Source organism: Caenorhabditis elegans, chromosome V, assembly GCF_000002985.6.
Source record: "Caenorhabditis elegans chromosome V".
NCBI classification, from domain to species: domain Eukaryota; kingdom Metazoa; phylum Nematoda; class Chromadorea; order Rhabditida; family Rhabditidae; genus Caenorhabditis; species Caenorhabditis elegans.
The window spans coordinates 2,406,101-2,421,794 of NC_003283.11; the positions used below are offsets into that span (position 1 = coordinate 2,406,101).

General features: G+C 36.4%; 4 protein-coding genes and 1 pseudogene across 9 annotated transcripts; 4 read left to right on the forward strand and 1 right to left on the reverse strand.

Moving 5' to 3' along the window:
- Window positions 1–6: 6 nt before the first annotated feature.
- str-265 (Seven TM Receptor) lies at window positions 7–1,214 on the reverse strand (the record flags this gene model as incomplete). Its single annotated transcript, NM_071259.2, has 2 exons — window positions 7–469; window positions 724–1,214. The coding sequence occupies 2 exons, from the start codon at window positions 1,212–1,214 to the stop codon at window positions 7–9; spliced, it is 954 nt and encodes a 317-aa protein (NP_503660.2).
- Window positions 1,215–2,173: 959 nt separating this feature from the next.
- Y19D10A.18 lies at window positions 2,174–2,929 on the forward strand (annotated as a pseudogene). Its single transcript has 2 exons — window positions 2,174–2,252; window positions 2,733–2,929. Coding segments are annotated over exons 1-2 (276 nt in total).
- Window positions 2,930–3,150: 221 nt separating this feature from the next.
- Y19D10A.1 (Serpentine receptor class r-10) lies at window positions 3,151–7,392 on the forward strand (the record flags this gene model as incomplete). Of its 2 annotated transcripts, none has more annotated exons than NR_133592.1 (7): window positions 3,151–3,333; window positions 4,033–4,342; window positions 4,393–4,471; window positions 4,516–4,650; window positions 5,980–6,133; window positions 6,180–6,492; window positions 7,286–7,392. NR_133592.1 is itself a non-coding variant. In NM_071261.3 (7 exons), the coding sequence occupies 7 exons, from the start codon at window positions 3,151–3,153 to the stop codon at window positions 7,390–7,392; spliced, it is 1,059 nt and encodes a 352-aa protein (NP_503662.3). The 2 variants fall into 2 exon arrangements, 1 of the variants encoding a protein (NP_503662.3); NM_071261.3 differs by having other exon boundaries at window positions 4,255–4,342.
- Window positions 7,393–8,053: 661 nt separating this feature from the next.
- On the forward strand, window positions 8,054–9,911 carry Y19D10A.17 (Serpentine Receptor, class BC (Class B-like); the record flags this gene model as incomplete). Its single annotated transcript, NM_001047725.1, has 2 exons — window positions 8,054–8,686; window positions 9,681–9,911. 2 exons carry the CDS (start codon window positions 8,054–8,056, stop codon window positions 9,909–9,911), a joined length of 864 nt encoding a protein of 287 aa, NP_001041190.1.
- Window positions 9,912–12,980: 3,069 nt separating this feature from the next.
- srd-60 (Serpentine Receptor, class D (Delta)) lies at window positions 12,981–15,483 on the forward strand (the record flags this gene model as incomplete). Of its 4 annotated transcripts, NR_133593.1 has the most annotated exons (8): window positions 12,981–13,177; window positions 13,381–13,477; window positions 13,528–13,662; window positions 14,181–14,456; window positions 14,783–14,861; window positions 15,183–15,211; window positions 15,273–15,341; window positions 15,404–15,483. NR_133593.1 is itself a non-coding variant. In NM_071262.1 (7 exons), the coding sequence occupies 7 exons, from the start codon at window positions 12,981–12,983 to the stop codon at window positions 15,481–15,483; spliced, it is 1,023 nt and encodes a 340-aa protein (NP_503663.1). The 4 variants fall into 4 exon arrangements, 1 of the variants encoding a protein (NP_503663.1); NM_071262.1 differs by having other exon boundaries at window positions 15,183–15,341; NR_133594.1 differs by lacking the exons at window positions 12,981–13,177; window positions 13,381–13,477; window positions 13,528–13,662; window positions 14,181–14,456; window positions 14,783–14,861 and having other exon boundaries at window positions 15,182–15,211.
- Between the last annotated feature and the right edge of the window lie 211 nt (window positions 15,484–15,694).

Sequence of the window (15,694 nt, forward strand, 5' to 3'; positions counted from 1 at the left end):
AAAAGTTCAACTCCGCAAACCTGCAATGATCTTCCGATATTCCGTCACAATCATCATGAATGAAATGCTATCAAATGGAGGGTAAAGTCCAATTAGAGAATACAACCATCCCGTCTGCCAACTGAACTTCAAATGAAAATCTGATCCAATTACGGGACAGAGTAAGACTGGGACAGCTGGTACTATCAAAAATACCGTCGGGCCGATGCTTTGAAAAACTAACGCCTTGAAAAATTGACGTTGAAGCTTTCGGTTTTTGGATGAGAACTTCAAGAGCTGCTGTTTCATGTTGAAGTGCATTTTCAAGCCATAGTAAAAAATGACAGCGTAATGAACTGATACAATTGAAACTGCACCGACAAAATAATAAACGCTGCTCCATCTCACTGTATTATCCGGATTGTACGGTAGAGCTAAGAACCGTGGAACTTCTGTTATCACTAGTCCGTAGTTGATTAGTATTTCCTCTCTATAAAATATATTAATGTTGTTCGATGCAAATGAAAAATGACTACAATAAAATTCTCAATCGCTTTGGTCATGTTCGATAGAGCACATGACTAGGGCTGTGCAATCGGACGAATTCGGACGAATTCGGACGTCCGGCGTCCGGTTTTTCGGACGTCCGAAAAAACCGGACGTCCGGTTGCACAGCCCTACACATGACCAAAGCGATTGAGAATCTACATACCACCGTGCCCTGCTTCCTTGAAATACACTTACCTGACATAGGAATCTGCCGCATTGTCTGGTAAACAGAATATATAAAATGACCCCGAATACAGTGCTCCTGGAAGGATAGGATACATCATCAGCATTACCCCACCGACTCCGTCAAATGACTTTTTCAGGTTTGTAGCCATCAGGCAAGAATGTCGATATACAAACTGATTGGTGATAAATGCAAGTATAGTTGCATACAGGCCAGCCCATACCATTATAAGAATCTCTGGTATTTCTCTAGATTTCATCCAAAAATTAAAACTAAAGTACATGAGGTAGTTATTGAAGTTATGAGCGAACGGCCTGGCCAATACTTCAATTATCGAAAAAATGATTCCCAGCGATGCAAAGATTATGACCATTTTTTTATACGTTCCGACGACATTTTCGACAAAGAACACGGTCAAATAAATGATGAAGAAGTTTGCTAGAAAACTTGCACAAAAGCCGATTTTGGAGAAAATGTTAGCCAAAACCAATGACGCTACCATTTTTGATATATGTGTTCACGTTAAACAGTAATATAGTTTTTTGGGGTATGTATTATATACGTGTTGCTACATACGAAAAACAGGAAATTACAACAGAGATGCGTATTTTCCTCGAGAAAACAGTGTCTGTTCTTATTCGTTTATATTACTTTTCCTGTTATGCATTTGGTAAGTATCGTACTCGTGATTAATATTATTACTCACATATAAAAAACGTAAATACAAATACGTCTGTCTATTTTGTAATTTATAGTCTGAATTTTTAGAAAAAAAATGAGCATCTCTCTTTCCAAGACATACTGGGTGTGGCAATCGACTGTTCTGCAATTGTCAAATATGATCGAGGTACTGTCGCATTACTGTAGAAATACTGTAGGGTAACTGTAATTGAAAAAAAAAAGATGTTGTGTCTTTTTACAGAATATGAAGGGATAAGAGAGAAGATTGGGTACTGGTTATATGAGGATGTTGTAAGGGTACTGTAGTACGCATTGTGGCGACCCCTGTTTGAAGAAACTTCTAGATAACTTGAGACAATTATGGAAAGACTGGACTATTGAAAAAAAAACATTGAGAACTTTGGCTGGAAAGTTCTGAAATGTTCTAAAAATCTAGATTTTTTAAAAATTTGAAAAAATCTATGAAAGATCTGAATATTTTTAAAAAGAGAGAAATTACTGCAAACTTCTAGAATTTTTGAAATAAAAAAGTTTTTAGGAATCTTAAGACGTTTTAGCAAAGTTCCAAAATTTCTGAAAAATATTTTTTTTTGGTCGACTTCCAAAATTATGAGTGGCAAAAAATAATTAATTGTCATTTTTTGACAATAAATAAAAAATTTTCAAACATTTTTTTGAATTGTTTTATTATGATATTCGGTCATTTTGGCACCATATTAGTCGTTTTTAACACTTTCCCCACTGGCGCTACTCCACCTTTAATATAATTTTTGGATTCAGGGCCTAACTTTTCAAGTTATCTTACCACTTGTCTGCTATGTTCCTGTTACATTTATGTATTGTTGGAATAAGTATTCCGGTAAGGAAATTCATCAATGACCAAATGTAATTGTTTAAAAAAAATTCAAAATTAAATAATTTTTTTAAAAATATTTCCCAAATCAAAGACACGACCGAATTTAATTTGAATTCCCGCGCAAATGAGTGACGTCATTTTCGATATTTTCGCGGCCAAATTCTTTGGGTTTTCATTATTTTTTCTTCTATATGCGATTTAAAACACCGTTTGCCAATTTTTCAGGCACTTTAAAATTTCAAAATTGGCCTAAAAACGACAATTAAAAAAATAACGACAGAACTGAAAATGCAAAAATATCGAAAATGACGTCACTCAAATTTAATTCGGCTGTTTTTTTGATTTTTGAAAAATGAAAAAATCATAAAAAATTTAGAAAATTTTTCAAAATTTTTTTACAGTCATATTCGGCCATTAGGGTCTATTTTCTGTCATTTAAAACAAACAAATTGAGCCTACTCCACCTTTAAATAAATTTTCCAGGCGACCAAATCCTTATATCACAATACACTCTGGCATTTATGGGTACACTTCCGTGTATTTTCGATCCGCTACTTCAAATGTATTTTATACTGCCTTACCGAAAGACGGTTCAGAAATTTATTGCACGTTCTCCATTTAAACCAAATAACGCCCACGCTGTCAGCTCGATTCCTCGACGTTCTTTTTTGACCCCCTGAAATTATTTAACTGCGAAAAAAGAAACACTTTGCCTACCTGTTTTGCCGTACATATTTCTCAGAAAAACAATCGAAAAAAAATGTTCTAGATACATCAAAAAAGTTAACGGTATTTATATGTACCGGAAATTGGTTAGCACCTCTGGCAAAATTTGGCAGATCACATCTGCCAAGACACCCACATACCCGAATCATTGTGTTCCTTTTATACAAGCCATAAAATGCAGCTCAACGATGCAATATTTTTGAACGCTTCTGTAATTTGTGCGATTTTTATAAATTTTGTCCTGATACTTTTGATACTCAAAAAATCTCCAGCATCTCTTGGAGCCTATAAGTACCTCATGATGTATATCAACATTTTCGAGCTGACCTATGCGATTTTGTATTTTGCGGAGAAACCGGTGAGTTTTTTTAAAAATAGAATAAAATAGATTAAATTGAAAATTTGCAAAACTGGAATGCGATAAAATTTAAAATTTTTTGGAAATAGGCAGTTTCGTTTTATTGAAAACTCTGACACCCTGAAATTTTGGCAATTGCCAGATTTTTCGGAGTTGCAGCCGATTCCGGCAATTACAAAAAAACTTCCAATATTCGCCAATTTCAAATTTTGCCAGTTTCTGACATTTCCGGCAACCGTGTAAATTTGCTGGGTTTCAGACTTTTTGCCAATCGGCAGTTGTCGGATTTTAAAAATTCTGGAGCTTTTGGCAATTACCAAAAATTGAAAAATTCGGCAATCGGCAATTTTGCCAGATTTTGGAAACTCTAGAAATTTCTGCAATTACCGAAAATGTGAATTTTTATACATTGTTAGTATGTGCGTTTTTCCAATTTCAAATTTCTGGTATTTTTTGGCAATTAGGAAAATAATAAATTTCCACAATTTCCGATTTTCAGAAATTCCGGCAATTATTGAAAATTAAATTTTCCGGCAATCGACAATTTTGCCGGATTTTGGAAACTCTATACTTTTTACAATTACCGTAAATATGAATTTTTATACATTGTTAATTTTGACGAATTTCCAATTTTAAATTCTTTATATTTTGGGTAATTACCAAAAGTACATATAAATTCCCACATTTTTTGGTTTTCAGAAGTTCCAAGTACTGCAATTTTGGCAATTTTTGACATTTTTGGCAACTAGCAATATCCGCCATTCGGAATGCTTTAAATTTCACGCAGCCAGTAAATTTTTGGCACTTTTGGAAAATTCGAAATACTCTGATAATTGGCAATTTTTTTCGTAAATACAGAAAATGAATAAATTCGACAATTTTCATTTTGGCTAATAAAAGAATGATACGTTTTTTTTTAAGATTATGCTCACAAAAGAGTCTGCATTTTTAATAATAATGAACTGGAGAGCATCAATATTTCCGAAATATGTTGCTTGCACTCTAAATCGTAAGTTTTCAAAAATAATTTTTTTAGCCCGCCAATTTTAACTCTTACAGTGCTTTTCATTGGCTTCTTCGGTATGTCAGTTGCTATTCTGGCCCTTCATTTCATTTATCGATACCTCAGTATCACAAAGTAAGCTCAAATATTCGGAGCATTTAAGTGTACCAATTTTTCAGGAGCAATCTACTGAAAACATTCGATTCGTCGAAAATTGTGCCGTGGTTTATGATACCATTGCTGAACGGAATAACGTTTATGTGTACAGCGGGATTTTTAATGCGAGCCGACGAGCAAACTGATAGATTTATAAAGTAAGAGCTTCTACTTCATAGCGTGGTTCTAAAAGTTTCAAAACAGTTTTGATGCACAAAAACTGTAAAAATTACAACAAAAAAACAAATATGAATTTTCAATGCTAATTGAGAATTTTCATCTTTTAAAAAGAAATCTGGAAATTGTGTGAAATTTTTTTTTTTAATTTAAGCAATTTGTGAATGAATAAAAATTGTCCAAAAGGCTTTCAGAATGTACATACTAAAGTATTAAAAGAAGGACTTTTATGGCTTAGAGGAACTGTAAAAAAATAACTGTTAAAAATTTGTAGAATTTTTATAAATTTTCATAAAATATTTGTTTTCCAATTTTGCAACACAATTTTTTTTCGAGGTTTTTGGAAACACTGGTTCTGACATATTTCTGAAAAAAGTTCGTAAAAACGTTAAATTACATTTTCATAGGTCAGTATTCCCCGGAAATTTTGAAAAAAAAACCTATAATTAAACAAAACAGTTTTTACATTTGTGCTATTTTTCGGTAAATTTTTCACAAAAATTTTGAGGCCCGAAGAGTTACTTTTTTACTAACTTAGATATTGCTGAATACAAAAGTTTTTTTGAAAAAATTGTGTGGTAATAACGTAGCATTCGGAATGAAAAAGCCCAAGCGAGCGAGCCTAAGCCTAATTCTAACCTCATAAAAAGTTACAAGAAGGTTTTTCCTTGCGCTTGGAGCGCAAAAGAAAATAAAAAGGGCTATTTAGAGTTAGGAACAAACCCAATTTGAATAAAACATTGGAAATCCCAATCCAGCAAGCCTAAGGGCCCGAAAAACATACTAGGATGCCCAACTGGAATAAAATATAGGAAATCCTTATGACACACCGGCGGTATGGCGCGGCTTAAGCCTAAATAGCCACTTTTATCAAAATACATTTGAGCGAGGCGGTTGTAAACTATTCGTTCATTAACAAAAAAAAAAATTTTAAGAAGCAAAAAAAGAGACTATATTTAAATTTAAAAATAAATATCATATGTTATCACACCTTACAATTAGAATATCACGCCTTAATTTAGATCATCGGAATTAAATATCATCAGAGCTAACGCTCGCCACTGACGCCAAGCCGTAACCTGAGCCTTAGAATAAGCTTAAGCCTAAGCCTAAGCCTAGTCCAACGCCTAGGCCTAGGCATAAGCCTAAGTCTAAGCTGAAGCCTAAGCCTAAGCCTATGCCTAACTAAAATTATAACCGTAAAAAATACCTGTTAAAAAATTTATGAATTTATATAAATTTTCTAAAAATTTTTTTTTCGTTTTACAATATTCAATTTTTCGATGTTCCCTGAAATATCGAATTTTCAGTGAAAACTATCCACCGCTTGTCAAAAACCTCTCAACTATCAATGATCTCTACTATGTGGGCCCATTGTTCTGGCCCAAGTACGCCAACTCAACAACCGACCACTTTTTCAGTTGGAAGGCTGCAAGGTTATGCCTGATTGCGATGGGCTTAATTGTGGGTTCAAGATTAGGCTTAAGCTCTAAACAAATCTTTGCTCCAGGGATTTTCCACTTCAATAATGGTGTTCTTCGGTCTGAAAGCATATTTGGTAATGAAAAACTTGATGTCACAGTCAACTTCTTGTGACAAGTTCAAAAGCATTCAGCAGCAATTACTACTTGCTCTAATTCTGCAAACTTCGATTCCAGTCCTCTTGATGCATATTTCTGCAACCGCGATTTACCTGACAATATTTTTGGGAAATTCTAACGAGATTATAGGAGAAACCATTGGATTGACAATTGCATTGTATCCCGCTCTGAATCCAATTCCAACAATTTTGATCGTCAAAAATTATCGGACTGTGTTGATCAGTGAGTTAAAAAATTTTTTTTTTTTTTAATTATCCACTTTTGCCAATTTTTGAAAAATCTATAGCACTGTCGCATGTTCAAATCTTTATTGGCAATTTGTCGGTCTGCCGATTTGCCGGAAAATTTCAAATCCGGTAATTTGCCGATTTGCCGGGAAATTTCGATTCCGGCAACTTGCCGATTTGCCGGAAAATTTAAATTCCGGCAATTTGCCGATTTGCCGGAAAATTTTAATTCCGGCAATTCGCCGATTTGCCGGAAAAATCGTTTGCCGCCCACACATGATTTGAACATTAGTGCTTGGAACATTATTCGGACAGGGATTAGCGGCAATTGCCGTTCGGCAATTTTTTTTTCGACAAATTCGGCAAATTGCCAATTTTCATTTCCGGCAATTTACCGATTTGCCGGAACTGTTTAGAGTGATTTTTTATACGACGGAAGCACTTAAAACAGCGCATTTTCCCATTTTTTCCAGGTTTCTTTAGATATTTTCATATAGTTTGCTTACTTTTCAAAATAGATGTAGGAACATTCATAGGATGCGTTCAATTTTGCCGAGATGAATTGCAATTCTGAAATTTCCAAAAAAGGTGCAAAACCACTATTTGCCGAAAATTTTCGGCAATTGCCGTGTTTCCGGCAAATTCAGCAAAATCGTCAATTTGCCGATTTGCCGATTTGCCGGAAATGTTAAATTCCGGCAACTTGCCGATTTGCCGATTTGCCGGAAATGCTACTCCACCCTTAAAGATTTTTAACCTGTCATCCCAAATTAACGCCGGTTTTTCAGATATACTGGCTTATGTCAAACGTCGAGTATTCCGACAAACTGCGGTGACTCCACTTGTGTTGGCGGATGTAACAACAATCGCTATGCAAAATTTGGCCCCGAACTAGCATTTTCCCATATTTTTGTATTTGAAGGTGGTGTAGTCTAACTTTTTATTGCGTTATTAGACTCAAAATTGTCTGAAAACACCGAAGTTCATAATGAAACTTCTTGAAAATTTTTCAAAAAAAAGTTATGACGGCTCAAAAAATGAGCTAAAATTAGTTACAAATTCAAATTTGACATGTCAGCGGGTGGAAACTAATTTTTTTGAAATCACCGTCTAATTTTAGGGTTTTCAACTCTACTTAGATATTCTAAAGTTGATGGACAAAGCTTTTTTTTAAATGTTGATTTAAAAAAAAACAAAAAAAAATTCCAGCCGTTGCGACCTTGACAAGTCGGCCAAATTTCAAATTTTAACTAATTTTTGGCCATTTTTTTAACCCGTCATAACTATTTTTTGAAAAGTTTTCAAGAAGTTTCATTATGAAATTCGGTGTTTTCAGACAATTTTGGGTCTAATAAGGTAATTTTAAAAAAATTCGGTTTTGGATATTTTGTAGTAAAGACCCAAAATTTTGAGACTTTTGGTTCAATGAACTTCCCATCTCCAATGTTCTGACTTTTTCAACAAAACAAATCTGTTCAATTAGTAGCTTCTTTGCCTAACGAGACGTATAAAACTATTCTGACCAACTTCCTCCTTCAGATTATCTAAGCTCAAAAATGTTGCTCATCGTTCTTCTGACCAGTATTTTAGCGATTTTATTTTCATTCCTGGCGCTCTACCTGAACTCTTTCATACTGTTCTCCATCTTCTATTGCAAACGAGCACACGTGAATCGAAGTATGATACTAATTTATTTCAAATTCGGACTTGATGCAATTATAATGTTTTTTATGTTTTTTGTCGAGATATATAATCTAAGCACAAGTTACCGTGTTAATTTGATCACAAAAAATATAGCGTTTCTTCTGGTTTGGCCATCTTCCTCAACTGCAAGCATTAGATCAACTCTGGCACTATTGATATCTATTTCAAGAGTTATTGCCGCGTGCTTCCCAATTTTCTTCCGCAGGTATCAAGAAAAAATCATCAAATTTGAAATAATACTCATACTCATACCTGATGGTTTATTGGATCAACTTGTAATGATTGGATTTTGCAAAAACTCTATAAATACCCCGTTAGAATGCGACCGCTTCTTTTGTGCCATAAACAGCTGTTACTATTTTTATTGGGTCTTGCATGAGCAAACTGTTGGCTGTTTAAATGTTGTATTTTCCCTGATTCTTTGCATTCGAATTCTCAGTTCCCACTATTCTTCAAAAACGCAAACAAATAAGAAACTGTCTATAGTAAGTTTTGAGTTTTTACACCAGAGGGTGGGCGGCAAACGATTTTTCCGGCAAATCGGCATATCGGCAAATTGCCGGAATTGAAAATTTCCGACAAGTTGACAAATCGGCAATTCGCCGATATGCCGAATTTGCAGATTTGCCGAATTTACAGGAAATAACGGCAATTGCCGAATTTGCAGGAAATAACGGCAATTGCCGAAAATTGAAATTTCCGGCAAATCGGTAAATCGGCAAATTGCCGGAATTAAAATTTTCCGGCAATTCGACAAACCGAAAATTTGCCTATTTGCCGAATTCGTCCGGAAAACGGCAATCGTCGAAAATTTTCGGCAAGTTGTGGTTTTTCCGGCATAGTGCCGGAATTGAAATTTTCGGCAAATTGGCAAACCGTTTTTCGAGTTTTCCCAAAAAGCGGCAAATTGTGTTTTTTTCCGACAAATCGCCGAAATGAAAAATTTCGGCACACCGGCAAGTCGGCAAATTGGCAAACTGCCGATTTGCCCAATTTGCCGGAAAGTTTCGGCAAAACTGTACGCATCCAGTAAATGTTTCTTTAGTGGCAGATTTATGCGAACTCCCAGCGAACCCAGCGAACTGCAAATTGGCAATTTGCCGAACATTAAAATTTCCGGCAAATCGGCAAACCGGCAAATTGTCGAAATGGAAAATTTTCGGCAAATCGTGAAACCGGCAAACTGCCGGAATTGAAATTTTTCTGGCACAAACAGACAATTTGCCGAATTTTAATTTTTTTTTTCTAATTTTCCGGCAAATCGGCTAACCGGCGATTTTCCAATTTTTCTAGAAAAGCGGCAACTGCCGAAAATGTTAAGCAAATTGTGTTTTTTTCGGCAACTTGGCAATTTGCCGAAATTGAACACTTCCGGCAAATTGACAAACCAGCAATTTTCCGACTTGCCGAATCTGCCGACTAAAAAATTGCTGGTCTACACTTCGATAGAGTACACATTTCCTAATTTCAAGACTTCAGGCTACCCGCATTGCACTTCTTAATGCGTTCATAGTTTTCTTCTTCAATATCATTCCGTCATACGCGTTTGCCAATTTCACAAGTGCCAATATTGAGGTGGCTGGACCAATGGCAACAGTTACCAAGACACTTGGATTTGTAATTGAGGGATTAATAACTCGTCGTGTATTGTTTCGGAAGCCTCGCGTCTCACCCGGTGTTGCTTCACCAAATGTAGTAGTTACTTGTTGAAATGAAAAAAATTTAATTTTTTTTTACGTGGAGTATTTTAGTTGCAATACATATTGTCAAGCCTGTTTAATAGCTGCCTACTGGGGATGCAGTACTAATAGAGAATATACGGTATTGCCTGTCCAGAGAGTGTAGTCAGCTAAAGAGACATAGACAGCCGGGGACCCAAGAGGCGGGGCGCGGGATGAGACGATTTGTGTAGATTTACGAAATGATGACAACGGGGAAAACTCTGTAAATCGACACAAATCATCTCTTCCCGCGCCCCGCCCCTTGGGTCCCGGATGTCTGTGTCTCTTCAACTTTCTATACTCTCTGGACAGTCATAATAAGACTGGAAAAATCTCAACTCGGCAAACCTTTGATGATTTTCCAAAAAAAAAATTAAATAGAGGGTAAAGCCCAATTACAGAATATAACCACTGAACTTCAAATGAAAATATGATCCAATTACGGGGTCGAGTAAAACTGGAACAGCCGGTAGTATTAAACCTACCGTCGGTCCAATGCAAACGATTTTTCCGGCAAACCGGCAAATCGGCAAATTTTGCCGGAATCGAATTTTCAGGCAAATTGGCAAATTGGCAAATTGCCGGAATTGAAGTTTCAGGCAAAATGGCAAATCGAAAAACCGGCAATTTATGGATTTGCCAAAAAACGGCAACAGCCGAAAATTTTAAGCAAATTGTGGTTTTTCCGCCAAATCAGCAAATTGTCGAAACCGCAATTTGCCAATCTGTCGAATTTGTCGGAAAAACGGCAATAGCCGAAAATTTTCGGCAAATTGTAGTTTTGCACATTTTTGTTTGGAAATTTCAGAATTTCAATTTTAATCGGCAAAATTGTACGCATCCTATAAATGTTCCTACATCTATTTTAAAAAGCAAGAAAATTCTATTAAAATATCAAAAAAAAACGGGGGAAAAAATTTCAAAAAGGCACATTTTTAAGTGTTTCCGTCTCATAAAAAAACTCTCTAAACACTTTCGGCAAATTGATATCCGGCAAATCGGCAATGTGCCAAAAATGAAATTTTCCGGCAAAACGGCAAACCGGCAAAATTGAATTAAAATTATTTTTGGGAATTTCAGAATTTCAGTTTTAAGTGTTTCGGTGTTATAAAAATTTCCTCTGAACTCTTACGGCAAATTGATGTTCGGAAAACGGCAAACCGGCAAGTTGCCGGAATTGAAATTTTCCGGCAAATCGGCAAACTGGCCCTCCATTACCATAATATATATGTCATACATTATGTGTTCGCCCCCGAATTTATTTCCAGACGAGCTGCTCTGAACTTTAAAATGTTGGAATTTGGCACGTACATAAGATGATGAGACTTGTTAGCTTGTGAGTGTACGTTTTTTTCTGAATATTTTTAAAAGGTGGTGTGGTCTAATTTTTCAAATAGCTTTATTATACTTAAAATTGTCTGAAAACACCGAATTTCATAATGAAACTTTTTGAAACTTCTAAAAAAAGTTATGACGACTCAAAAAAAATGGCCTAAAATTAGTTAAAATTTGAAATTCGACTTTTCGGAGGCTGGAAACTAACTTTTTTGAAATTGCCGTCAAATTTTGGGTATATCAGTTTTTATAAATTAGACTACACGGCCTCGTAGCTTTTTTATCAAATGATCAAACAAGAATATGTTTCACAATCAAATTCTAAATAATTAATGCGCAGTTTGTCATATAAGCAGCCTACGCAAGCCCGGAGATTTTTGGTCTTTCCAATAAAATTTGGGGTGTCTAAAAGTTCCTGGTCATAGTTTGTGATTTTTCTCGTTTCACATAATTTTTTGGATATGTTTTGGAATTCTTGTTTTCAGATTTGTTTTTTTCCTTTTTTTGTCACTGGAGTTTTCACAAAAAAATTTGCCAATAAAATTTCAAAATAACTACAAAAGTAAGGATTCTTCAATTAGAAAAAACCCATTACTCAATAATTTTGATCATTTTTTTCATTTTTTTTTTATATCTGAAAAGTAGGCTCCCATGCAGGCGCCAAGACGATGAGGCAGGTTGAAGACCGGTATCAGGCCCTGAAACCGCGCCTGCCTCCCATGGAACCCTGCTGAAAAATGACAGAAAAGTAGATTAGGGGCCATGTCGTAGCTTCTTGATCACTTTGTAACTTTTTCTCCAGATTCTGCACCTTTTCTTCAAATTCTTCAAGATCACCTGTCTCTGGAGATATTCAGAAATTCAATTTTTGCTCCATAACTTTCAGAGTAAACTAATTTATTGTGCTCTAGAATCAGTGATTTGAGATTTACGCCGAAATTTTTTTTTGCGAAAAATTGAGTTACACTTTAATCCTTTTTATGGAGTTTTTGTGATATTTATTTCTGACACACTGCATAATATATATTTCCTATCCTCGACATAGAACACAGTAGTTTCACTGTGTTCTGCCTAATTAACCTAACCTAATTATAGTCATACTTTTGGTATTTACTCTACATAAGTAGTAGGAAGCTGAAATGGCAAACAAAATGTATAACATTATTTGATTGACTTGAAAATATCTTATTTTGGTATGCCGTAAAAATTCCAAAAATTTTTTAGCTTCAGAATCTTTTTTTCAGTATTCTTATATTGTAGGAAATGTTTTAAAACGTACATTGGTGAAATGGTTTAGTGTTAGCACATGAAAACGAAATTTCCAGAAAAAGGCTTATATCTCGGGCAATATTGCATTTTCATTTAGGCTTGATCTACGTAGATCTACAAAAAATGCGGGAGAAGAGATGCAGAGTTCTCAACTGATTTCGCATGGTTAAGAACGTGCTGACGTCACAGTTTTTAGTACAAAAAATTCCCGCATTTTTTTGTAGATCAAACCGTGATGAGACAGCCTAGCACTGCGTGAAGTTCATTTAAAGAATCGAGCCCGTAAATCGACACCAGCGCTACAGTAGTCACTTAAAAGATTACTGTTGTTTTCGCTACGAGATATTTTGCGCATCAAGAATGTTTTCCGAATTCAGTCTTCCCGTAACACTGCTTAATATTGCAAACCCCCGTTTACCCTACCTGAATCAACCTCAAATTTTTTTTTCCAGAAATGTCCAAAATTCTAGATGACGTGGCGGCAGTTTACTATCCGATATACTTCACAAGTTGCTCAATTCTCCACATTCTATTATTCTACCTAATATTTAATAAAACTTCGAAAGTTTTGAGAACGATGAGATATTTCTTGTATCCGTCGAACTTTTTCAACTACGTTTTAGCGGCGTTCACCTTTTTCCTGCAGTTTAGGTTAGAAAATCGGTTTTCGTGTCAAGACCCAACACGTGGTGTCAGAAAAGTCCCATTTCGGTTTGATCTACGTAGATCTACAAAAAATGCGGCAGCCTTCTCAACTGATTTCGCATGGCTAAGAACGTGCTGACGTCACATTTTTCTGGGCGAAAAATTCCCGCATTTTTTGTAGATCAACACGTGACCCAATAAACTTACAGGACAGTCCATAACACCCGTTCTCTGGCGATAATGTGTCAGGGTCCGTGTAAATATTTTGGAGCCGTTTGGTGTTTTAATGGGTATATTTTTATACTGGTAATAATCTGACTTTCGTTTGGATAAACTGAAATTATCGATTTTTGCAGTCTGTGGCAACTGCCGGCGGAGTACTAAACATTCATACTTTGTACTATAGGATGATTACTATAAAATATCATGATAATATGAAATTTCGAATTTTCATCTTCGGACTCTGGTATTTGTTCCCTATTGCGATTATTGTAAGTGTTCGGTTCTGACTTCCCTCATATTTTGAAACGGAAGAGTTTGCCAAACTAGGCCATTTTGGCTCGGCCATATCTAGGGTAGATTTACGGCGCGTTGCGTGTCGCGTCGCGGCTCGATTTTAGTTGTAAAACTAAATGTGTTTGTCCGTGTGGAGTACACGACTTTCCCTCGCATTGCCCGACAGGCGATTGTCAATGGAGCGCGAAAAATGCAACGAGGAAGCCCAGAACCCCGTGTTTTTCAATACTAAAGTTTCACGGGGTTCTGGCCTTCCTCATTGCATGTTTCGCGCTCCATTGACAATCGCCTGTCGGACAACGCGTGGGAAAGTCGTGTACTCCACGCGGACAAATTCATTTAGTTTTACAATCGAGCCGCGACGCGACACGCAACGCGCCGTAAATCTACCCCAGATATGGCCGAGCCAAAATGGCCTAGTTCGGCAGACTTTTCCATTTCCAATTTATGAGGAAGCCAGAAATCCGTGCTCAATTTTCACGGAATCTTCCAGGTCCTCTCCTACATTCCCCCAATCGACCTGGACTCTGTGTACCTCGAGACATTACAAGCTCACCCGGACTATAATTTTGAGCCCTATAGAAAATTCGGCGGATTTGCGAATTCTCACAGTATTTTCATGACGCTCGTCACTTTTACACTGGTTCTGCTGACCATTGTCGCGCCGACGCTTGGCTATTCTTGGAGACGGCAAACGCTAAAAGTTTTGGACCGGAATATAAATTCGCTTTCCGCACAAAGTGTGACACAGTTCAGAGCACTGGTCCATGTAGGTTTTTTTTTGAAGAATTGCACGGATTTCTGGCTTCCCTCATGAATTGATATGGAAGAGTTTGCCGAACTAGGCCATTTTGTCACGGCCATATCTGGGGTAGATTTACGGCGCGTTGCGTGTCGCGTCGCGGCTCGATTGTGAAACTAATTGTCATTGTCCGTGTGGAGTACACGACTTTCCCAAACGTTGTCCCGCAGGCGATTGTCAATGGAGTGCGAAAAAATCAATAAGAAAGACCAGAAGCCCGTGTGATTGCGCGTAAAATTGGGTGCATCCTGGTGCATCACATTTGACGCGCAAATTTTTCGTTATCGTTTCAGGGCCTCGGACTGCAAATTATGCTCCCGCTGTTTTGTTATGTTCCTGTTGGGTTTTTCTACATTTTCAATAAATATGTTGGTGAGTATGAATAGTGCCAGACTGTCCCTATAACGGTTTGATCTACAAAAAATGCGGGAATTTTTGGCCCAAAAAATGTGACGTCGGCACGTTCTTATCCATGCGAAATCAGTCTCCCCCTTTTATGTAGATCTACGTAGATCAAGCCGAAACGAGACACTCTGGCACCATGTGTGAATTATCAAAATTTGACATGGAAATTCAAATGCGCCCTACTGCACAGACGGTGTTTCCCGCAAACCCGCGGAATAAAAATATAAATAATTTGAATTTTTCCTCTTTTTTTAAAACTAAACTTTCAATAACTAGTAAATAATTCAGGAACTCAAATTCTCATCTCCCAATACACTGTATGCTTTATGATAACTTTACCAGCCCTATTCGACCCGATTCTACAAATTTATTTTATAGTCCCATATCGCAGAGCCGCCAAGCGAATTCTGACCTGCTCAAGGTCGGAGAGAATTGAGAATAATGAAAGTGAGTTGAATTTTGGAAATAGTTATTATTATTATTATTATGAGACCACAAAAAAATTCCAGATTCACTTCGTCGAAACACGGTGACATTGTGGAATGGGAGAAAGACTTCTAGTCCTAACCAAATGCAAAATTTGACCTGATCTTGATAATATTAATTTAATTTTAACTGATTTTATTGATTTTCCTTTCCCAAAATCATGAAAAACTGCCCAATATCCGAAAACCTCATTCGAAAATCCTCCATTTTTGCTTACCGCTAAACAACACGCGGTGCGGCATATCGGAGCATCGTTCCTTCAATTTATTTTTTCTCCAATATTTCACAACTTTTTCATCGTAATTTGGTATTTT